General features: G+C 47.0%; 1 protein-coding gene across 1 annotated transcript in view; it reads left to right on the plus strand.

Annotated features, from left to right (window-relative positions):
• GPR65 (G protein-coupled receptor 65) overlaps window positions 1–20,593 on the plus strand; it is a 30,624-nt gene extending 10,031 nt beyond the window's left edge. The window contains exon 2 of the mRNA XM_068252241.1: window positions 17,251–20,593. Coding sequence (XP_068108342.1) covers window positions 17,459–18,472 — 1,014 coding nt within the window. The 5' untranslated portion in view covers window positions 17,251–17,458 and the 3' untranslated portion in view covers window positions 18,473–20,593. The remainder of the gene's footprint in view (window positions 1–17,250) is intronic.
• Window positions 20,594–25,382: the final 4,789 nt, after the last annotated feature.

The raw sequence follows: 25,382 nt of genomic DNA on the forward strand, positions 1-25,382 counted from the left end.
GGCCTTTCCACGGCTTAATTTTTGCTGGCAGAGACAACAGATGGCTTTGCTCCGATCTGAGACACACACGTGAAAAAAATTCCAAACCGCTGAGCCCCCCTGGGGTGATGGCGCTATGGTGGCATCAGCAGCTGACGTTGAAGGGCATGTTGGCTGGCTGGCCATAGCTGGCGATACATGGCGCCGGACACTGCCCCCAGCTGTTTCGGAGGACGAGCTCCCTCTGCTTCTATCATGGAGTCGTCTCCTCCTACTCCTCTCTGACTCCCCCTCTGAACTGTCCCCCTGGTCATCTCCTCTACCGGGAACATATGTGGTATCCGTATAATCGTCATCATAATCCTCCTGGCCAGCTTCGCTTTCCTCAGACACCTCCTTAACTGCACCAACTTCAGGTGGTTCATCATCCCCCTCCTCACACGATACGTCCATACTATCGCCACCTAACTCAGACATATGAGATGGTGTACCTGCGCCTTCTTCTTGTTGTTGCAGTAGTGGCTGTGAATCAGTGATTTCACCACCACCACCACCGAATAACTCCTGCGAAGTGTCAAATGCAGTGGATGTGGTGCTTGTACTAGCGCTGGTGGCACTGGCTGCGGGAGATGAGATCTTCTGTGTTAAATACTCAACCACGTCCTCACAATTTTGGGAAGTGATGGCACGTGCCTTCTTCTGAGCACTGTATTTTGGGACAGGTCCGCATGAAATCACAGCAACACCACCTCGCACAGACCTGCCGGTGCCTGGTGGCCTTCCTCTGGGTCTGCCTCTACCTCTTCCTCTACCTGGTTTGTCCATTTTGTCCATCTCGGGTGGATGCTAGGTATATGCAGTGAGGTGGGTTCACTCAACACAACAGGTAGTAGGATGCAGTGAGCTGGGTTCACTGAACAGTAAAGGTACTTAGATGCAGTGAGGTGAGTTCACTCAACACAACAGGTAGTAGGATGCAGTGAGCTGGGTTAACTGAACAGTAAAGGTACTTAGATGCAGTGAGGTGAGTTCACTCAACACAACAGGTAGTAGGATGCAGTGAGCTGGGTTCACTGAACAGTAAAGGTACTTAGATGCAGTGAGGTGAGTTCACTCAACACAACAGGTAGTAGGATGCAGTGAGCTGGGTTCACTGAACAGTAAAGGTACTTAGATGCAGTGAGGTGGGTTCACTCAACACAACAGGTAGTAGGATGCAGTGAGCTGGGTTCACTGAACAGTAAAGGTACTTAGATGCAGTGAGGTGAGTTCACTCAACACAACAGGTAGTAGGATGCAGTGAGCTGGGTTCACTGAACAGTAAAGGTACTTAGATGCAGTGAGGTGAGTTCACTCAACACAAAAGGTAGTAGGATGCAGTGAGCTGGGTTCACTGAACAGTAAAGGTACTTAGATGCAGTGAGGTGAGTTCACTCAACACAACAGGTAGTAGGATGCAGTGAGCTGGGCACACTGAACAGTAAAGGTACTTAGATGCAGTGAGGTGAGTTCACTCAACACAAAGCTAGGTATATGCAGTGATGAGGTGGGTTAAGTAAACACAACAGGTACTGCAGTATATGCAGTACTGGGTAGTACAATGTGCAGCTCCCTGTCACACACACAGGTAGTCACTGAATGTGCTGGGCTGCTGGCAGTGGCACACACACTATCAATTAGCAAGGCTGTGCATGCAACAAAAGTGTCAGTTTGACACACAGAAAAAAAAAAAAGTACAGGATGAGCTCTGAAAAGAGCTATTGAGGGGTGCTATAAAAGCAATAACCATCAGCCAGGAGCAAGCTAAGCAGCCAAGAACCTAACTAATCTGTCCCTAGAAGAACAAGTCTGCAGCAGCTGTCCCTACTCTGTCTCTAACAGGCACACGAGTGAGGCTAATGGCCGCGTGTGAGGCGCTCACACGCTTTATGGACCTGAACCAGTTTTATATGCTCCTATAGTGCCTGATGAAGAGGGACTGTTGACTGCGAAATGCGTTGCGATTTTATGGAGTTGTGAATAAATTGTATATTTTTACTCTGCATTTGAGTATATGTCCACTACTAGAGGGAGGTAAGTCCACCTCGACTTCCCTCTTTTTATCATTTTTAGAACATTGTTTTACTCTGCTTGGCGCCTCTGTTCGTACATATTACAGCACTATTGAGTCCACCCCTGGTGGAGGGGTTCTTTCCCCATTTTCCTATCTACAGAGAGCGACTTTTATACCTGAGTGGGGTCAGATACTAATACTTCCCACCTGCCTGTCAAGTGGTTGCCTGATGGTAACCCACCTTTGTGAGTATAAGAACCTTTGACATTTTTTTATATATTGAGCTTACCAGACAATATTGCACTATTGGGCTCTCGGTGTCCTCTGTTTTGTTTTTACAAGGGTTACCACTAAAACAACCACGGTAGAGGCAGGCGGGGAGATTAGACCTGACCCCACTCCCGTTTCCACTATCGTGAATCCGCATGCGGGCAACGCATGCGGATTCGCACAGTCAGTACAAGTGGATGGGACTGTTTCCACTTGTGCGTTTCCCCGCACGTTTTTCTGTGCAGAAAAAATCTGCAGGGTAGGGGCCTCAGAATTCGCCTGCGTGTGGAATGCAGGCGAATCGCAGGCAATGTATTTAATAGGGAAATCGCATGCGTTTTCCCCATGCGTTTTTTGCCGCGATTTCGCATGCGATTTCGCATAGGTACCCATGTTAATTCACACAGGCAGTGACATGGTTAAAATCGCATACAGCCTTACCTATGCGAAATCGCATGCGAAATCGCGGCAAAAAACGCATGCGGAATCGCACCCGCATGCGATTTGCCTGCGGTGATTCGCCGGCGATTTCGTAACGCTATAGTGGAAACGGGCCCTAAGAAGTCGCTCTCTGTATATCTGAAAACAAGGGGTTAACAGTCTTCCACCGTGGGTGGAATCGAACAATGTGGAAATGAACAGAGGCGCCAAAAAGATAAAAGTAGCTAAATCTTTTTAAAAAACGGGGGGAAGCAGTGGTGGACTTGCCTACTCCAAGCAGACACATAAACAGGTTGATATTGCATCAACAAGTAAATGTATTTATTAATACACTCCAAAGGGTCAAAGCAACGCATTTCACAGGTGTGGCGCCGCTTCATCAGGCAATAGGGGATGAAGCATACAGCAACAAGTGTCTGTGAAACAGAGGTGCTAGGCTGAGTCACAGACACTTGTTGCTGTATGCTCCATCCCCTATTGCCTGATGAAGCAGGGCCACACCTGCGAAACGCGTTGCTTTCACCCTTTGGAGTGTATTAATAAATACATTTACTTGTTGACATAATATCAAGCGGGTTGCTTGGAGGGGATAGGTCCACCACTGCCTCCCCAGTTTCTTTTAGAGTTTTAGCTACTTTTATCCTTTAGGGCTCTTTCAGACTTAGACGTTGCGTTGCAGGGGACGTTAAGGTCGCATAACGTCCCCTAACGCAACACTTGCTGGTGGCAAAGGTGGACGCTATATAAAGCTGCATTATGCGGCTCTCAGTGCGCCGTTAAAATGACTGTGGAGACCACGTGATCGGAACACTCCGCATCACGTGGTCCCGCCAGCCAATAAGCGCCCGCTCAAGGAAGTAAACGCTGCAGTAGTGATGGGAAGTCCGGCTCTTTCCAATTAATCGATTCATTGAAAAGAGCTGAACTTCTTCCCATCACTACACTACAGTGCAGTGAATGTTAATTAGCCATGTGGCTGGCCACAATAGCGACTCTCCCCTCCTCCACTCCTGTACAAGTAAATAAAAAAAAAAACACATTACTGAGCATGTGCAAACAGTCTAACGCAGCTAAAACCGCGTATAACGCACAGCATGCTGCACTTTCATAGAACGTGCAGCGTTACAATGTAACGCAACGTGGGCACTGTGAACAGCCCATTGATTTTTCATTACTGTGAGTTGGGCTGCGTTACAGGCTGCACTAACGTGCGCCTTTAACGTCCCACTGTGAAAGCAGCCTTAAAGGCCTCTGTTAATTTCCACATTGAAAATAAAAAAAGTTAAAATAAACATACACACGTCATACTACTCATCAATCTCTTTCTGCTCTCCTGCGTCCTGTCTGTCCACTGTGATCAATGAAATTCTCTGTCCTACATTTTGAAAATGGCCATTACCCCATAACAGCTTCCTGGTCAGCACACTGTTAAATTGTAATATCGCCGATTTGAACCATAGGAAAACAAGGATATTACCTTGCACATCAGTTGTTCTTTTAGTTATAACTGACACCGGCTGATATACAGTATAACTGACAGCAACCGAAAATATTTCAGTTCTGACAAAATCTAGTCAGAATTAGAAAGGATTGTTGTAAGAAGAAAATGGTGAGCTTCTGAGAGGAACTGACGGTGAGGTAAGTATGTCATATTTATTTGCAGGTACTTCATGTGTTTATTTGAAATAGTTTTACTTGGTTCAGATTCCCTTTAAAGGAACACTGAAGTGAGAAGAATATGGAGGCTGCCATTTTAATTTCCTTTTAGGTCTCTTTCCCACCAGGACGTTGCGTTTTAGGGGACGTTATGGTCGCATAACGTGCCCCTAACACAACGCCTGGTGGTGTTGGAGGAGGACGCCAGAGTTAACCGCATTATGCAGCTCTTTGTGCGCACTGTGCAGTACAGACTGCGGAGACCACGTGATCATTCCGATCACGTGGTCTCCGTGGCGCTGATTGGCTGGCGGGACCAGTGATGTTGAGTGTTCCACTCCACATCACGTGGTCCTGCCAGCCAATCAGCGGCCGCTCCAGGAAGACAACACTGCAAGTGCAGTGAATATTAAGTAGCCATGTGCCTGGCTACATTAGCGGACTCTCCCTGCCTCCTCTCCGGCAGCATATATATATATATATATATATATATATATATATATATATATATATATATATATATATATATATATATATAAAAACATTACTGAGCATGTGCACACAGTCTAACGCGGCTAAAGCCGCATATAACGTACTGCATGCTGCACTTTCCCAGAACATGCAGCATTACACTGTAATGCAACGTGGGCACTGTGAACCGCCCATTGATTTTACATTACTGTGCGTTGGGCTGCGTTACAGGCTGCACTAACGTGCGCCTGTAACGTCTTACTGTGAAAGCAGCCTTAAGCAATACCAGTTGCCTGGCTGTCCTGCTGATCTTCTGCCCCCAATACTTTTAACCATAGACCCTGAACACAAGCAACAGATCAGGTGTTTCTGACATTATTGTCAGATCTGACAAGATTAGCTGCATGCTTGTTTCTGGTGTTTGGCTGGTGCAGCCAAATAGATCAGCCGGGCTGCCAGGCAACTGGTATTGCTTAAAAGGATATGGCAGCCTCCATGTACCTCTCGCTACAGTTGTCCTTTAAAGGACCTCTGTTGCGAAAATCTTAAAATTTAAAATACATGTAAACAAATAGAAATAAGAAGTACATTTCTCCCAGAGTAAAATGCACCATAAATTACTTTTCTTCTATGTTACTGTCACTTACAGTAAGTAGTAGAAATCTGACATTACCGACAGATTTTGGACTAGCCCATCTTCTCGTGGGGGGTTCTCAGGGTTTTCTTTATTTTTAAAAGCACTTAGTAAATGACAGTTGCTTCGTCCAACTGCCAAAGAAGTGTATGGTGAGCAGGGAGGCTGGCCATCATCATTTTATAAATCTTTTTCAGGGAGTGTCTTTATAAAGGCATAATGAGAATCCCCCATGAAGAGATGGACTAACCCAAAACCTGTCGGTAGTGCCAGATTTCTACTACCTACTGTAAGTGACCGCAACATAGGAGACAAGTAATATATGGCTCATTTTACTCTGGAAGAAAAGCAATTCTTATTTGTATGTGTTTAAAATTTTAAGATTTTCGCAACAGTTCCTCTTTAATATCCCATCAACCAGTAACTCCAAGCCAGGCAGCTTTATAAATACTGGCGAATGTGGATAAGCCATTGATGCTGTATGTCTGTCATGGTTCAGGAAAGAAGCATTAACTTTATCTTTGTGATGTGAAGAAGGAGGTGGAGAGTGATCTTCTCCAGAGCCTGAGGTTTATTTAGGGCTTGTTTCCACTGTTGCGACGCGATTTCGGCCGCATTCCGACGCTTGTAAAAACGCATGCGGATGCGTTTCCACATGCGTTTTTACCCGCGATTTCGCCTGCGATTTCGCATGGCAGGGTGCCATGCGAAATTAACCATGACACTGCCAGGGCTAAATAAAATTGAAAAAGGTGCGAAATCGCACGCGAAATCGCGGGTAAAAACGCATGTAACAAACGCATGCGTTTTTACTATTAAATACATTAGCGGCGATTCGCACGGATTCCCGACGCAGGCGAAATCGTTGGCTCTTTTGTGCGTTTTTTTCACGCTGAAAAAAACGCACCTCAACAACGCTACAGTGGAAACAGGCCCATCCACTTGTATTACATGTGCGGATCTGCATGCGTTGGACGCATGCAGATTCGCGATAGTGGAAACGAGCCCTTAGACTGTGGCTGGCTGATGGTTTCTTTGTATGATGATGTCACTTCCTGCACATGCCACACTCAGAATGGTGAGATCAGGAGAACAGAAAGACAGAAGTTCAGTCGGGTATTGTCAGAGGATGACTGTGAGTACTTTCTTGATTCTAACACTTGCAGATTGAGGGGCCTTTTACACTGGGGCGGTGCAGTAATTTTACCTCACCATAGCCCAATGAAAGTGGCGACGCGGTGTGGCGCGATGCGGCGGAATTATTTCTTTTTCTTTCAGCATCCCAGACGCAAGGACTGATCTATGTTACAGATGCGGTTCTGCGGCGATGTGCAGCGGACCGGAAATCATTTAAGTCTGTTGCGATGCGTGTGTGTGAAAACCTGCGGCAAGTTTTACGCGTCGTGCATGTGCTGCAGCATATTTTTAGCAACACGTTTCTGCGCACTTGATCGCTTCGGCCACAGGAAGTTAGCATCACTTCCTGCTTGGCCGGCTTCTAGATGGGGATTACCGCATGCTAACGCGGCAAAAACCGAAGGCCTGTTTTGTGCGGTGCGGCTGCCGCCAATCTGCAGTGTGAAACCAGCCTAAAGGACAACCGACGTGAGAAGAGCCTGCCACATTTCTTTCTTTCTAAACAATATCAGTTGTCTGGCAGCCCTGCTGATCTATTTGGCTGCAGTAGTGTCTGAGTCACACCAGGAAGAAGCATGCAGCTACTCTAGTCAGATCTGACAATAAGATCAAACACCTGACCTGATCTGCTGCATGCTTGTTCAGGGTCTGTGGCTAAAAGTATTAGAGGCAGAGGATCAGCAGGACAGCCAGGTAACTGGTATTACTTAAATAAAGTGGACCTGAATAAACATGTCTTTGTTATAGCTGAGACAAATCCTGCAAAAACCTGCAATGTGCCTACTTCCTGCTTTCACGGAAGGAGACATAGGGCTTGATTCACAAAGCCGTGATAACTTTTATCATGGTTGCGCTATCGTTATAGCCCGCGTAACGTTTTTCGCGTGCAAACGTGAATGTGTATACGAAATCGCGTCCGTTTGACCGAAACCGCTAATTTTTGTGCGAAAACGGCCGTGGATTTTGCACGCAAAAAATGTTTCACGCACGTTATAGCGCACGCAAAAACGCAAGCGCGACCGTGATAACAGTTATCACGGCTTTGTAAATCAAGCCCATAATGTTAATATCCTGTGTTTACAAATTAGCTGCTCTGCAGAAGAAGCCAGCAGACAGCTGATAGATCAAATTACACTTGTGATTAGTCACAAATGGAGGGGGGAACCACTTTAAAAGCACATGTATATTGGCAGCCTCCATATCCCTCTTGCTTCAGTTGCCCTTTAATGACTGTTCTGCATTGCGCAGGTTGTAGGAAAGGTTGAATTCTGGAAATGTTTTTGAGATGGAAGTAGCAGGAGGTAGTTTAACCACTTTGTCCTCCTTGACATAGAACTACATCAAGGAGGCCATGTGCGCTCCCATGGCCGAACGCGCACGTGCATGCGTGCGATCGACCGCGGATCGTTAGCCCAGGAATCAATTAATCGGGCCATGCTGCCCGATCACTGATTCCTCTCCCCCGCAGAAAAAGTGGCAGCTTCTCTCGGAAGCTTCGCTTTTTCTGCCTCCTATGTCCCTCTAAGCGTACATGTTATGCTTAGAGTGACGTCATGTAAACAAACTCGTAAAAGTACATCGAAATGTAAAAAAAAATAAAAATACACATATATTTACCCAAAACAAATACTATTTACATCCCACCCTCTCAAAAATACCCACATAAAATGTTTAATAATAATTTAAAAAAAAAAACATTACAATAAAAAAAAATATAAATATTTACCTAAGGGTCTAAACTTTTTAAATATCTATGTAAAGATGAAATATTTCTATATTTTTTTTTTTATAAGCTTGTAAATAGTGATGGATGCAAAACGGAAATAATGCTCTTTTATTTCCAAATAAAATGTTGTCGCCATACATTGTGATAGGGACATAATTTAAACGGTGTAATAACCGGGACAAATGGGCAAATACAATACGTGGGTTTTAATTATGGAGGCATGTATTATTTTAAAACTATAATGGCCGAAAACGGAGAAATAATGAATTTTTTCAGTTTTTTGTCGTATTCTTACAGTTAAAATGCATTTACAGTAAGGTAGCGCTTAGCAAAATGTACCACCCAAAGAAAGCCTAATTGGTGGCGGAAAAAAACAAGATATAGATCAGTTCATTGTGATAAGTAGTGATAAAGTTATAGGCTAATGAATGGGAGGTGAACATTGCTCGGATGAATAAAGTGAAAACGACCGAGGGCAGAGTGCAGAGTCCAGAATCGCCCCCAGACAGCGAGCTCTAGGAGTTGAGGTTAATAGGGCGTTTTATACATGGATGATCACTATGGGTGGGCAAACAGAGTGAAAAGGTGCTTCATTTCATGGATGGAGACATCATAATCCTTGAATCGGGGCCCAATTTACAATAAGGCACTGTGGGCACATGCCTACAGGCACCTGATGATAGAAAAGTGGCTCACTTCCTTCCCTGAGTGCCGAGGAGAGTGTAAATGAGAGGTTACTCACCCAGCTCTCAGCATTCCACTGACCAGATCTACCTTCAGCCAGGGTAACCTTTACCTACTTAATACTGAGGGTACCTCTAGCTACCTAATACTTGGGGGCATATCTAGCTACTTAATATTGAGGATACTTCTGGCTATCTAATACTAAGGGCATCTGTAGCTACCTATGACGGGCAAGGGAAGTAAGGGAGAAGTGACAGCTGGGCCAGCCAGAACACTTTGGTTGGAGTTTGTAGGTTCATGGAGGGCGAAGTCTAATGTGCCTATCTTTGTCTATATGCTCCAGTGATGTAAATCTGAGCCTGCCTTGAATCCAACTGAGTACTTGAACCCAATGTCCTCCTCCCACACTGTGCACATTCTTTCTTTGGGTTGTTTCCAGTTTGCTGTGTGTCTGTGTCAAGATTAGTGGACCTGACCTGGGACCTAGGCTCAGTCTCTGGTCGCTTTCTTGTCTGTGGACCTGACCTGGGACCTAGGCTCAGCCTCTGGTCGCTTTCTTGTCTGTGGACCTGACTTGGGACCTAGGCTCAGCCTCTGGTTGCTTTCTTGTCTGTGGACCTGACCTGGGACCAAGGCTCAGCCTCTGGTCGTTTTCTTCTCTGTGGACCTGACCTGGGACCTAGGCTCAGCCTCTGGTCGCTTTCTTCTCTGTGGACCTGACCTGGGACCTAGGCTCAGCCTCTGGTCGCTTTCTTGTCTGTGGACCTGACCTGGGACCTAGGCTCAGCCTCTGGTCGCTTTCTTGTCTGTGGACCTGACCTGTGACCTAGACTCAGCCTCTGGTGTCTTTCTTCTTTGTGGACCTGACCTGGGACCTAGGCTCAGCCTCTGGTCGCTTTCTTGTCTGTGGACCTGACCTGGGACCTAGGCTCAGCCTCTGGTCGTTTTCTTCTCTGTGGACCTGACCTGGGACCTAGGCTCAGCCTCTGGTCGCTTTCTTCTCTGTGGACCTGACCTGGGACCTGGGTTCAGCCTCTGGTCGCTTTCTTGTCTGTGGACCTGACCTGGGACCTACGCTCAGCCTCTGGTCGCTTTCTTGTCTGTGGACCTGACCTGGGACCTAGGCTCAGCCTCTGGTCACTTTCTTGTCTGTGGACCTGACCTGGGACCTAGGCTCAGCCTCTGGTCACTTTCTTGTCTGTGGACCTGACCTGGGACCTGGGTTTAGCCTCTGGTCGCTTTCTTGTCTGTGCTGCTTCCTTTTCACGTTAAGTCCGTTACTTGCTTGGATTGTTGCTGAGACTCAGGTGGAGGCATTAAGACAGGCTTCCCAGAATGTGTTGCTTTTGCATCTACTCAACCTGGGCTTTGTACTCTTTCCAGCTCAATGGAATCATTGTACCTGGAAGGCCAGTTTAGTCAGCTATCTGTACTACCACCAGTTCCCTGGAATCCTTGTGTCTGAATATCCAGCTCTGCTGGGCCCCCGTTCCACTGCCTGATCTTGCTGCCTGTCAAACCAGTCCTGGCCCTACATCCTGAACTAACTGCCAGTTACCTAGTGAACTTTTGGTCCATTCCTAGATTCTGATTGTCTGGCAGGGTTCTTCTTCTGCTATCAGATACCCTGGCAGTTTCTTAACATTCCTAGTGGTATACCTGAGTGTGGCTCGGGGTACAAGTGCCAAAAGCGGTAACCCCTGAGCCACGCTCGGGAATACCAGCTGGTGGGGCATGTGCAGAGAGCATAGCAGAGCGGTATACAACTCACCTGCCCAGGATACAGTTACACGCACCTTGTCTTCATCATCTCTTCCTAGGCACTCCATCTCTATGGTGTCACATGACAATCAATGGCACCCTCACCATAGAGATGGATTGCCTAGAAGGAGACAATGTAGACAGGTCGCATGTGCCTGCTGGATCCTGGAGAGGTGAGTTGTATACTGCTCCTCTTTGCCCTCTGCATGGGGATGGGGACACATTTTCTGGCTAGTGGCTACCTATACTGGTGGGCACTCTCTGGCTACCTCTACTAGTACTGGGGGCACTCTCTGGCTACCTATACTGGGGGATATTCTCTGGCTACCTATACTGGGGGATTCTCAGGCTACCTATACTGGTGAGTACTTTCTTGCTACCTATACTGGGAGTGTGTGTGTGTGTGTGTGTGGGGGGGGGGGTGTCTGGATACCTGTAAGGCAGGGGTAGGGAACCTATGGCTCGGGAGCCAGATGTGGCTCTTTTGATGGCTACATCTGGCTCACAGTCAAATCAGTAGGAGTTGATTCACTGAGCTACACTGCGCAGCTTAGTGTGGCAGCGCAAGTATCATTTTCAATGTAGGCACACTACTGCTGTGGCATGCACTACTAACTTACTCGTGCTCCCCCCAAAAGGAGCAGCTGCTCCAATTGTCCCACTCTGGATCCTGTCAGGTCCAGTGACTTTGTAGGATGAGATCCCTGCACTTTGATTGGCTCAATAGGCTGCCTGTCACTTGACAGGCAACCTATTGGGACAAAGTGCGGGAATCTCATCCTACAAAGTGAATCAACCCCCAAGTCAGCTAGCTAATTGTACAAGCTGTTAGTTGGTATTTCTCCTGTCATGCTCTCGGGGAAACTGCTGATGTTGATGAAGCCCAAGAGAAGGTGAAGATATGTCCGACACTTCTGCTGACCGAACTGTATACACATTACCATAGCAACAGGGACAGCCCTTTGCTGCACACGCGCACTGTGCCAGTTTGAAACATATTGTATGGCTCTCACGGAATTACATTTTAAAATATGTAGCGTTTATGTCTCTCTCAGCCAAAAAGGTTCCTGAGCCCTGCTGTAAGGGGAGGGTCACTCTGTCTACCTCTAAGTAGTGGACCTCTCTGGCTAACTATATGAGGGGTGGGTTAATTGACATTAACAACAAGTTTTAGAGCATTAACATGCTTGTAAAGGGAGCATGGTGGCCAAAATGAGGACCTCTGTCCTCTGTGTGTTCTAAAACTTCAGCTGATGAGGCACATTTGTTATCTAAACATGAAATTAGTCAAGAACTTCAAGGTTCTTCTGACTCCAGTATAACTATTTTTTTATTTTTGTCTTTTGTTCGGAAGATACCACCCAGGGGGCATTCTGCCTGCAGGTGAGGACTGGCTCTAGCCTAGTTTTAGAGGAAATTCCTTGCAATGGACATCTCTCTGTAGCCTGATGTTAGGATGGTCTATTTTTTAAGGAAAACTCCTAATCTTTCATGAAGCTCTACTAAGCTCTAGTCTTGTGCCTGTACTTTGAGGTGAAGACTGTCTCAGTTTTTAGGAAAATATCTGTCTAATGTCTTTTTTTTAGAAAGAACCTACCTAAGGACCTTCTGCCTCTATTTTGAGGCTGTCTTATATTCTAGGAAGAACCCTGTAAAGTCTACAAGAATATTTAATAGATCACTTTCGAGTTTCTTAACTTCTGAATCCAGACATTCTGACACAGGGCCGTGCAGAGGATTCTCAAGGGGGGGTGCTCAGATTTGAAAAAGGGGCCCTAATCGATAAATCGTGCTAAATTGTGTATGTAATACCCCTTCTCCAGAAAGCACTAGGCAGTCTTAACCCCCCCCCCCCCCACCACCACCACACACACACACACACACACACCTTTATAGAAGTATCAGGCAGACTTTGTGTCTTCTTTGGTGCCACCACCCTCAAATCAGCAGTCATAGGTGCGCACTATTAGAGTGGGCACAGTGGAGCCTGATGTAGGCATGGATTCACCTTTCATTACTGGGACCTCTGTCCCTCTAGATCAGCACCCAAGCTTTTTTTCAGGCAAAGAAGCAGTGGTTGCCAATATGCAGTGGTTGCTAAGCATTAGTAGATGCAAAACTGCAGTAAGTGCCAAGGTGCAGTGGGTGCACAGATGCCGTGGGTGGTAAGACGCAAAGGTCCAGTTTGTGCTAAGTTGCAGTGGGTGCCAATGTGCCAAAGTACAGTCCGTGTCAAGCTGCTGTGGGTACCAAGGTCCAGTTTGTATTGGGTGTTTATTTGCAGTGGATGCTATGCTGTATTGGGTGCTGAATGCGATAAACAATAGTGGGTGCCATGTGAGTGCTAATTGGTACAGGAGGCCATGTGAGTGTTGGACATGAGTGAGTAGGAAGTGCCATGTGTGGTCTGGATGTGTGCCATGGGAGAGTACTGAGTCTCATATGGGTTCAGACAAAGGGTGGGTACTGGTTGCTATTTGAGTGCTGGCCATGGATGGGTACTAGGTGCATATAATGGCTTTGGAACTTTGTGCTGTGTGAGTACTGTGCCATGTGGGTGTTGATTATGGGGGTTATAGGGTGTCATGTGGGTCTTAGGTACTAATACTGAGTGCCAAGTGGGTACTGGGAGCGAGTACATGGTAACATATGGGTAATGGGTGATGGCTAGTGGGGTATTTGTATTCATGTGAGTGCTAAAGGCAGATGCTGGGTGCCATGTGGGTTCTGGGTGCTGACACAGGGTGTCATGTGGATTCTGGCTGTATGGGTTGGTGTCAAGCATCATGTAGGTGTTGATTGCAGTTACTCAGTCCCTTGTGAGTTCTGGGTGCAAGTACTAGATGTCATATGTGAGTGTTTGGTGCTTGTGCTGGGCACCAAGTGGAGGCTTAGTGCAACTGGAACTACTGCAGATGAAACATGTGGGTGTTGGGTGCAGGTACATTGGTGCGAATACTTGGTGCATTGCCTGCACTAGGTGCTAGCTATGGGTGGGCATTGTGTGTCATGTGGATTCTTAGTGCAGGTACTTAGGGGGCTAGTACTGGTTTATGTGAGTTCAGATAATGTGCAAGTACTGTGCCAAGTGGGTGTGAGTACTGGGTGCCAGCTATAGGGTGAATGATGCAAGTACTAAGTGCCATATGTAGGTCGGATATAAGTATTGGGTGAAAGTTGCTTGGTGCAAGTACTGGGTGCTTGCTATAGTGGGGGTTGCTGGTTGAGTGTAATGTGGGTGCTGAATATTGGTGGGATTGCTGTGAGTGCAGGGAGTGGGAGGTCACTGTGGGTACTGCTATGAATGGCATAGATGCTGCTAGGGGAGGTAGAGGTCAGTGTGGTTGCTGGGGGAGGTAGAGGTCAGTGTGGGTGCTGGTGGAAGGGTAGGTCACTGTGGGTTCTGTGGAAGGAAGAGGTCAGTATGAGTGCTGGAGGAAGGGGAGGTCACTGTGGGTGCTGGGAGAGGTCATTGTAGTTATTGGAGGAGGGAGTAGTTGTGGATGCTGTGTGTTGGGAGAGATCAGTGTGGGCGCTGCTTTTGGGATGGGAGGTCCCTGTAATTGCTGCAGGGGACAGGAGGGTAGCCTCTGGGGGAGTGAAAGATCACTGTGGGTGCTGGGGGAAGGATAGGTAAGTGTGGGTGCTGGGGTAGGCAGGATCATTGCTAGATTTGGGGAAGGAGAGGTGATTTTGGGTGGTAGGTGAAGGGAGAGGTCACTGTGGGAGGGAGAGGTCACTGTGGGTGCTGGTGGAGGGAGAGGTCACTGTGGGAGGGAGAGGTCACTGTGGGTGCTGGTGGAGGGAGAGGTCACTGTGGGTGCTGGGGAAGGAGATGTCACTGTGGGTGCTAGGTGGAGGGAGAGGTCACTGTGGGAGGGAGAGGTCACTGTGGGTGCTGGTGGAGGGAGAGGTCACTGTGGGTGCTGAGGAAGGAGATGTCACTGTGGGTGCTAGGTGGAGGGAGAGGTCACTGTGGGAGGGAGAGGTCACTGTGGGTGCTGGTGGAGGGAGAGGTCACTGTGGGTGCTGGGGAAGGAGATGTCACTGTGGGTGCTAGGTGGAGGGAGAGGTCACTGTGGGAGGGAGAGGTCACTGTGGGTGCTGGGGGAGGGAGAGGTCACTGTGGGTGCTAGGTGGAGGGAGAGGTCACTGTGGGTGCTAGGTGGAGGGAGAGGTCACTGTGGGTGCTAGGTGCAGGGAGAGGTCACTGTGGGTGCTAGGTGGAGGGAGAGGTCACTGTGGGAGGGAGAGGTCACTGTGGGTGCTAGGTGGAGGGAGAGGTCACTGTGGGTGCTAGGTGGAGGGAGAGGTCACTGTGGGTGCTAGGTGGAGGGAGAGGTCACTGTGGGTGCTAGGTGGATGGAGAGGTCACTGTGGGTGCTGGGGAGGGAGAAGTCACTGTGGGTGCTGGGTGGAGGGAGAGGTCACTGTGGGTGCTAGGTGGATGGGGGAGGTCACTGTGGGTGCTAGGTGGATGGAGAGGTCACTGTGGGAGGGAGAGGTCACTGTGGGTGCTAGGTGGAGGGAGAGGTCACTGTGGGTGCTAGGTGGAGGAAGAAGTCACTGTGGGTGCTAGGTGGATGGAGAGGTCACTGTGGGAGGGAGAGGTCACTGTGGGTGCTGGGGGATGGAGAGGTCACTGTGGGTGCTAGGTGGAGGGAGAGGTCACTGTGGGTGCTAGGTGGATGGAGAGGTCACTGTGGGTGCTGGGGAGGGAGAAGTCACTGTGGGTGGTGGGTGGAGGGAGAGGTCACTGTGGGTGCTAGGTGGATGGAGAGGTCACTGTGGGTGCTAGGTGGATGGAGAGGTCACTGTGGGAGGGAGAGGTCACTGTGGGTGCTAGGTGGAGGGAGAGGTCACTGTGGGTGCTAGGTGGAGGAAGAAGTCACTGTGGGTGCTAGGTGGATGGAGAGGTCACTGTGGGAGGGAGAGGTCACTGTGGGTGCTGGGGGATGGAGAGGTCACTGTGGGTGCTAGGTGGAGGGAGAGGTCACTGTGGGTGCTAGGTGGATGGAGAGGTCACTGTGGGTGCTGGGGAGGGAGAAGTCACTGTGGGTGGTGGGTGGAGGGAGAGGTCACTGTGGGTGCTAGGTGGAGGGAGAGGTCACTGTGGGTGCTAGGTGGAGGGAGAGGTCACTGTGGGTGCTAGGTGGAGGGAGAGGTCACTGTGGGTGCTAGGTGGAGGAAGAAGTCACTGTGGGTGCTAGGTGGATGGAGTGGTCCCTGTGGGTGAGGGAGAAGTCACTATGGGTGCTTGGAAAGGTAGAGGTCAGTATGGGTCCTAGGTGGAGGGTGAGGTCAGTATGCCACACTAGGATTCCTATCCTGGCCATGATAACCAGAGAAGTACATAGAAATCCGGGCACCAGCCAGCAGGATATGCTGCAAACACCTTTTTATTCCATCCCCAAGATCCCTGACAGAATGATTGTAGAGGCCTAACAGCCGTTTCACAGACAAAACTGCTTCTTCAGAGCTATTGTTGCCTCTGAAGAAGCAGTTTTGTCTGTGAAACGGCTGTTAGGCCTCTACAATCATTCTGTCAGGGATCTTGGGGATGGAATAAAAAGGTGTTTGCAGCATATCCTGCTGGCTGGTGCCCGGATTTCTATGTACTTCTCTGGTTATCATAATCATCACTCACTCGATCTGGTGGCACAGCCTTCAAGCCTTGCTACCCCCTTGGAGCTGCCGATCAGGGCATCTAGTGCCACCCTGTGTACTTCTTTTCTCCAATTCCTATCCTGGCCTCTTCACCTGAAAGTGCCCCAGGTGGAGGCGGAGCTTCTCGCGGGTGGGCGGGGCTTACCGCGGTAGGGGCGGGGCTTATTTTGCGCGATCAGAGGGGCCTTTTTTGCTGATTTTTAAAAAGGGGGGGGGTGCCTGGGCACCCAGAGCACCCCCCTCTGCACGTGCCTGTTCTGACATGTTTGACTGACTGGTCTACAAACAGAATAGGTAAATACTGTATATATGTATCTCTACTCGCTAGGCAATGAGACCACCAAACGGGTAAAATACACATACATGTAAAATTCAGTGTGGTAACTGCTATCTTTCAAGCAAGGAAATGGGTTACCTCAGCTCACATTCTTGCACGCAACAGGAAACTAACAGATTTTGGTGTTTTGTGATCCTTGAGTTAAGTAATATTTAATGACAGTTTTGAGTAAGCAGCACAAGATTATTCATGGTATGTCTGAAATGATAATTATCACTCTGTGTACATCTGCGGATCTCAGTGCCAAACTTTAGTCATGTCTGAGAGGATAATTGCTTTGGATTGTTTGCATATTCACAAAGTGTGCAAAACAGATTACAAGAATTTTTTCCGCAACTTATTTTGATTGTTTGTTTTGCCTTCTGCACTGCCTAAACTGATCCAAAACAGCTGTGTTTTTACATAAAGTCTGACAACTTTTTTTTTTCTTCTAGACTTATTGAAGAGAACCACAGAAAAATAAAGAGAACCATTCTCAAGATTGTCATGTCAATGAGATGACCTGCTAGAACATTTGAGCACAAAACCAAAATAAAATGTCGTCAATATACCATCACCTGTCCTGATAAAGCTGTGGGAAATGACAAGGAACAGACTACTGGGATTTGAAATTGTTGTTATAATGCAAGTTGGACTTCCGACATGACAGCCAATAACTCTAATTTTTCCAATAATAGTTGTCCCACGCATCATAATGCGGATCAGTATATGTTTCCGGTGATTTATATAACTGTTTTTGTCCTCAGTGTTCCAGCAAACTTGATATCACTGTATGTCTCCTACGTACAAGTAAGAAAGAAGAATGAACTGGGTATATATTTGCTTAATCTGACTTTTGCAGACCTCCTCTACACTTTTACGTTACCCCTATGGGTGAATTTTTATATCAACCATGACAGCTGGCTCCTGCCTAATTGGCTTTGCAGTCTGGTGGCCTTTTTCATGCACACCAATTTTTACAGTAGTGCCGGATTCCTGACCTGCATCTCTCTGGATCGCTACCTCGCTGTGGTCTACCCTTTGCGATACCGCCACCTTCGGACAAGGAAAGTGGCGGCCCTGGTTAGCGCGGTGGTGTGGCTTGTACAGTTGGCTTCCAACGTTGTCATCCTCTTAAGAGAGGAGACTCGGAACAGTACGGGAGATGTCTTGTGTTACGACATTTTTCCCATGGAGCAGTGGAAAGCAGACTTAAGTATTTCCAACACTTGTATTGGCCATTTCTTGCCGCTGTCCATCATGCTGTTCTGCTACTACAGAATCTACATTGCGGTGTACGCTAACCAAGCCACCATGGACAAGGACAAGCAGAAGATTAAAAGCTTACTCCTCATGATAGTGGTGGCTTTTATTTTGTGCTTCTCGCCCTACCACATTGTCCTGTTCATCCGGAGTATCAAGGAACCTGGACACTGCGATTTTGCACAGAGGATATTTACGCCTTACAAAATTGTCCTTGCGATCTCCAGCATTAATTGTCTCGCTGACCCGCTGCTGTACTGCTTCATCAGTGAGACAGGAAGGGCCGATGCCAAGGCCATGCTGCACTGCTGCCACCCACAGGTGGACTCCCCAACTGGCACCGATCTGCAGATGTCCGTTATCTCAGGGAGTCGGGTGAAAGTTAAGAACCTGAAAGTCTTTGAAGCTATGTAGATCTGTCCAACCTCAGTCCTCGAGGGCCGTATCTGTAGAAACATTTTGGTATGGTTAGAGCCATTTTACTTGGTGAAACACATCTTACCTAGTTAACTCCAATAGGCTAAAATTTAAAGTGGAACGCCAGTGAAAATAATGTAATAAAAAAGTGCTTCATTTTTACAATAATTATGTATAAAATCATTTAGTCAGTATTTTCCCATTGTAAAATATTTCCTCTCCCTGATTAACATTCTGACATTTACCACATGATGACATTTTTACTGCTGGCAGGTGATGTCAGTGGAAGGAGATGCTGCTTGTTTTTTTTGGCAGTTGGACCCAGCTGTAAACAGCTGTTATTTCCCACAATGCAATGAGGTTCACAGACAGGAAACTGTCAGGACCATGGTATTGACATCACACCTTGGGAGGGGTTTCACCACAATATCAGCCATACAGAGCCCCCTGGTGATCCGTTTGTGAAAAGGAAAATATTTCTCATGGGAAAAGGGGTACCAGCTACTGATTGGGATGAAGTTCAATTCTTGGTCACGGTTTGTCTTTAAAGTAAACCTGTAAGATAGAAAAGTGCTCTTATGGGGTATTCACCTTGGAAGGGGGAAGCCTCCAAATCCTAAATAGGTCTTTCCCATTGTCCTCCGCAGTCTTATTCCATTGCTGGAACCCCTGAAGAGTGTCCTCCCTGTGTATGTGTGCTAGTTCCATCCTGCCCAGCTCCAGAGGAAATACACAAGCCTGATCAGGTCCATGCTACTGTGCAGCTGTTTGCCTGTGCAGTAGCATGAATCTGATCCAGTCCAGCTGCACGAGGCACCACCAAGCAGACTTTCGGGACTGCGGAGGAGGTCAAGGAAAGCCTCTTTAGGATCCAGAGGCTTCCCCTTCCCAAGGTGAGTACATTGTAGGGGCACTTTTCTTCACTTCCAATACACTTTAAAGAGGAGCTGTTAGGTATAAGGTCTCAGAGGAAAAAAAAAACACATATATCAGTAGCTAAATATTGGCTGTACTTACATTACATATGCATTTCACTGTCCACGTTTGGATTTCACTGAATATTTATATAGTATTTGCAGAGAATGATGCTCCTGACAGCTCATGGCAGGTTCCATGTTTGTCTGTCTTGTATGAAGCCAATTGTGAAGTAATATCCTCCCTTACCCTGCTTCCTGATGATTCCACTCACAAAAAAGATCAGGATTAAAGATCCTAATGTTTCATGATCTGGACAACACTACTGTGCAGTGAATATTAATTAGCCATGTGGCTAGGAACAATAGCGGACTCACGCAGTATACTCTAACCGAACATGTGCCCTGTGAACAGCACATTGATTTTTCAGTGCTGTGAGTTTAGGCAGCTGTTAGAAGCTGCTGTAACATGAGCCTGTAACTTCCCACTGTGAAAGCAGCCTTAGGGCGTGATAGGGAAATGAACGAGAGGACCAAGGGAGGGCACTGGGGAGAAGAAGCAGCCCCAGAATGCTCTGCAGTATCTGTTATGAGTCCTGCGGCCTCCTTAGGAGCTGGGGAATAACGAGCCTTGCTGTTCAGCACACTCAAAGTAAGAGGGATTTTTAACTTCAGTATTGCCTTTTTGGCTTCCATCTAAACTGTTTAACACAGGAGAATAGAGGTTTAAATTAGCTTTTGCAGCCTGACAGTTACTCTTTAAAGTGAACCCAAGATGAAAATAAACTAATGAGATAAACAGTTAAATCTGTTCTCCTACTTCTAAAAATGACTTTTTTTAGATACCTCAAAGGCTTTATTTTATGTATAAACATTTACAAAGCAGATTTAATATTTTATAGTCTCTGCGCAAGTGCAGCGTCTCAAGAGTGTCAGAGTGAAAACAAATGAGCTATTGACTCTTGCAGTCAAAAGCCCAGTTATCTGTTTAAAGGGAAGGTCCGAGCACCTGAAAAATAAAAAAATCCACTTAGATAGGGCTTCCACCAGCACCTGGCAGCCGTCCTGTGCCCTCGCAGCAGCTCCGGGAGCTCCTGGTCCCCTCCAGTACAGATGCCGACCTCGCCGGTCCCCTCCGCCTCCAGGTCCCCTCTGGTGCAGATGCTGACCTCGCCAGGTGGGCATCTGTTTGCGCTTCACCATGCGGATCACTGAGTCGCACTGACGTCATCCGGACTGCACTGCGCAGGTGCAGAACTACTGCCCCTGCGCAGTACAGTCCGGATGACGTCAGTGCAACTCTGAGAGCTGCTCGCACAGGCGCAGTGGACACCTTGCACCGGAGAGGATCCTGGGCCACCAGCATGGAGCGGAGCTGCGGCGAGGTCACAGGACGGCTGGCAGGGGCCAGAGGAAGCCCCAGGTAATTGGATTTTTTTTTTATTTTTCAGTGCTTGAATGTGTCCTATAAAGAGACTCTGAAGTCTCAAGAAAAACATCTTTTTATTTAAAAAATGTGGTTAATATGTTTGCCCTACCTAAACCGCCGCATTCCCATCACTGTAATCTATCTAAATGCCCCCAAACTCCCTGGGGGCAATCCGGGCAGCGCTTCTGTGAGAGGCAGAGCTATGAGCCGCAGCTCTGCCTCTCAGCGCGTCTATCAGCCCGGATCGCCGCCTCTCCCCGCCCCTCTCAATTTGCCTTCACTGAGAGGGGTGGGGGAGAGGCGGAGATACGCGGCTGACAGACACGGAGGGAGGCAGAACTGCGGCTCATAGCTCTGCCTCCTATAGCAGCAAAATCCACAACCAAGAAAGTCATGGATTTTGCGGGGGAGAGGGAGGTGGGAGTTAGGGGGGATTTAGATAGATTACAGCGGCGGGAATGCAGCGGTTTAGGTAGGGCTAGCATATTAAACAAATTTTTTTTTTAAAAAAAGATGTTTTTCTTGACACTTTAGTGTCTCTTTAAAGACGTGTTTATAGCTGTAATTTGTTATCAGTGACAGTGAGCTCAACTGGGTCCCGACTGGAAAAAAACAGTCAGTTCACTAGGGAACAATTGACGACGAAATTGCTTAGACTATTCCCTCGAATTTTCGTATAATGATTACGATGCGTAATTGCGTATTACGATGTGTAATTACGCATGGGCGTAATTTCTGCTCATCACTACCTCCTACAAGTTTTCCTAAAAGGACCATTAGATGGATCCAAAGCTATTACTTTGCTCAGGACCCCAGTTCATCTTAAAGGGAACCAGGGACGAAGCACCCTCATGTATTTTACCATATATATCAGTGGGAACATTAGAGAAAACACCTACCTTGCTTTCTGTTTCATTCTGCACTGCACAGCTTGCTTCTAATCAGCCCTGATAAAATCCCCGACTGAGCATTCAGTCTGGCTTTGCTCAGGAATCATTATAGCTGAGTCTGTCTTCTCTTGTGTCTTTTCAAGCCCAAGTCTGCCCCCTTCTGGCTCTGCTCAGGAATCATTATAGCTGAGTCATTAAAGCAAAGCCAGACTGAATGCTCAGTCGGGGATTTTATCAGGTCTGATAAAAAAACAAGCTGAGCAGTGCAGAATGAAACAGAAAGCAAGGTAGGTGTTTTCTCTAATGTTCCCACTGATATATATGGTAAAATACATGATGGTGCTTCGTCTCTGGTTCACTTGAATCCATCTCTGGATAATATGCCCAGGTCATTAATCAGTCAGTACAGGTACGTGTCTGTTTATTACTACTGTGATATGTTGCAGTAGACGAGGTAGCTGTCAGGGTACACAAAGGGGATTTTTGACTTATTCACAGCCATACTGAAATTGTTAGAGGGCCCTGGAGGACTACAGTTGGACATCTCTAGTCTCAAAGTCCACTGGATTCCTTGACAAGCTCTTGAACTGTCATTAAAATTATGTTTTATTTCTAAGTTTATAAATAAATTTGAAAATAGCCTTCGGATGTGTTTTAGCTGCTTCTCTGAATGATCCAGTGTTCTGTGTAATACACTGCTTATGAAAAAAATTAAAGTTGGAGCTGCCGCTGTGTATGGGTCACAGGGTAAGGGCTGGAACATAGAAGGCAACATATGAGTCACAGGGTAAGGGCTGGAACATAGAAGACAACATATGGGTCACAGGGTAAGGGCTGGAACATAGAAGGCAACATATGGGTCACAGGGTAAGGGCTGGAACATAGAAGACAACATATGGGTCACAGGGTAAGGACTGGAACATAGAAGGCAACATATGAGTCACAGGGTAAGGGCCGGAACATAGAAGGCCACATATGGGTCACAGGGTAAGGGCCGGAACATAGAAGGCAACATATGGGTCACAGGGTAAGGCCTGGAACATAGAAGGCAACATATGGATCACAGGGTAAGGGCCGGAACATAGAAGGCAACATATGGGTCACAGGGTAAGGGCCGGAACATAGAAGGCAACATATGGGTCACAGGGTAAGGGCCGGAACATAGAAGGCAACATATGGGTCACAGGGTAAGGGCCAGAACATAGAAGGCAACATATGGGTCACAGGGTAAGGGCCGGAACATAGAAGGCAACATATGGGTCACAGGGTAAGGGCCAGAACATAGAAGGCAACATATGGGTCACAGGGTAAGGGCCGGAACATAGAAGGCAACATATGGGTCACAGGGTAAGGGCCGGAACATAGAAGGCAACATATGGGTCACAGGGTAAGGGCCAGAACATAGAAGGCAACATATGGATCACAGGGTAAGGGCCGGAACATAGAAGGCAACATATGGGTCACAGGGTAAGGGCCGGAATATAGAAGGCAACATATGGGTCACAGGGTAAGGGCCGGAACATAGAAGGCAACATATAATTACGATTACGCTAGATTTTGCGTAAATTTTGGCAATTTCACCTATACGTAATTACGATTTCTACATTCAATTGATTTCGTATAGTCATTCGTAATTTCGTGTAAAATTTCACATAATTTTTGCGTAATTTTGTGCCGACTTTGGCAGTGAATAGCAGAGTCCCCATACAGGCTATTTACACCAAAATTGCTACATATGTTAAGGAGAATAGTGGGTACAAGTCAGAAAAATAATTTTTCAAAAAGACCGTGTAGTTTTTGAGAAAATCAATTTTGAAAATGCAAAGAAAAAATGGTTTTTAAACTCAGAAAAATGGCAGTTTAAAAACCATTTTTCTTTTGCATTTTTCAAAATCGATTTTCTCAAAAACTACAAGGCCTTTTTGAAAAATTATTTTTTGGACTTGAACCCACTTTTCTTATGTTATGTATTTCTTAACATATGTAGTGATTTTGGTAGCAACAGCATAAATCAGGGATTTACTATTAACCACTAAAGTTGGCACAAAATTACACAAAAATGTACGCAAAATGATTAAATATTACTATTACATACGAAATTAATTACGATTTTATCTGAAATTTCGCATTACGATTGCGATGCATAATTGCAAATTTCAATGCAAAATTTTGCATATGCGAAATTTCAAGCCCACCACTGGCAGCAAGTAGATAGCAGGCAATATATAGAAAACAGACATTTGCCTTCTTAAAACAGAAGGTATTTGTGTTTATTCAGGATGGAGAGTTCTCCTGAGGTGTCCCATAATACTGCTGAATATGCAAATCGTCCTTGTTGTCCCTGATAGCTAAACACACCTCCAGAGCCGCTGGAATGCAATGATGTGTCAGCTTGTTAATATTACAGAGCCACACTAATCCAACATGCATACAGACTGTTTCAGATTGGTTGATCCTCATCAGTGCATGGCATGGATTAATGTGCCTCTATGGGGTAGTACTTGAAACACCCAGAGGTACAGAATACCCAGTTAGCTCGTGGTGAACCAGAACTTCCAGTTCTTCACAAGAGAAAAGCAATCAGTTATTCTATACACCACTAGGGGTCAGCCTTGCAACATGTAAAAAACTTTTTGAACAAAGCTTGACTAGAGTTCATCACAAGTTCACTTTTCATCCTATGGTTATGTAGATCCAATAATAGGTAGTTCCAGGCAGGGCTCCAGCCTCAGGGCGCAGTGTAGGAGGGGGCGCAGAATTCATTCAGCTGTCATTCCTAATTGTGTTTGAAGCAGAAAGAAATAAGAAAAGGGGATACATGGCAGTGACTGCAAGCCAGATAACTAGATATTAAGGTGTTGGGGAGGTTGTGGGTCCATGGAGGCCTCTTAGTCTAATAGCAATCAGTGTGTGACGGCTGGGGTGGCAGGGATGGAGGGGCGCATTTTGGTGTCTCAGCCTTGGGTGCTGGAGGACCTTGTCCCGGCTCTGGTTCCAGGACTGGTTCTAGTAACAGTGGGGCCTCCAGGAAAAATTAACCCAGGGGCCCCCTCGATCACCCCATGGAGGCACAGACTGGCAGAGGAGAGTGCCCATTGTGACAGTTGAGACGCTACTCTGTTGAAGACTGTGCAGGGGTCCCATTGAGCACCAGTTAAGTTGGGGGGATGACACCTTGGGGCCCCCTACAGGCTATGGGGCCCTGGGACAATTGCCCCCTTTGCCTCTATGGTAGCATAGCTCCCAACTGTCCCTCTTTGGGAGTCCTGTCCCTCTTTCCTCCTTATTTGTCCCTCTTTCAGGACTTCGGAATCAGATGTATCAGAATCAGAATCATTTATTTCGCCAAGCATGAGCAACCATGCCCGGAATTATTTTTGGCACATACATATAGCTCAGGAAGAAGACAGAGAAGAGTGCATAGCAGCAGGGATAGATTACATTACATTTGCATACATTACAATTTGCGTCAGAAAAATTACATACATCACAGTTCATTTGTGGCCTTGAGCTGACCAGCGGTTAGCCTTGTTGGCCTTGTGAGGTTGTTGCTTCAGTTGACCGAACGAGAGTGTCGCAGCCCGCCCCCCGCTTGTTGGTCTTGCCCAGATGGGAGTATGTGGAGTGAGTTCAAGTGGCTGACAGCCGACGGGAAGAAGGAGTTCCTATGTCTC

Source organism: Hyperolius riggenbachi, chromosome 9, assembly GCF_040937935.1.
Source record: "Hyperolius riggenbachi isolate aHypRig1 chromosome 9, aHypRig1.pri, whole genome shotgun sequence".
NCBI lineage: Eukaryota > Metazoa > Chordata > Amphibia > Anura > Hyperoliidae > Hyperolius > Hyperolius riggenbachi.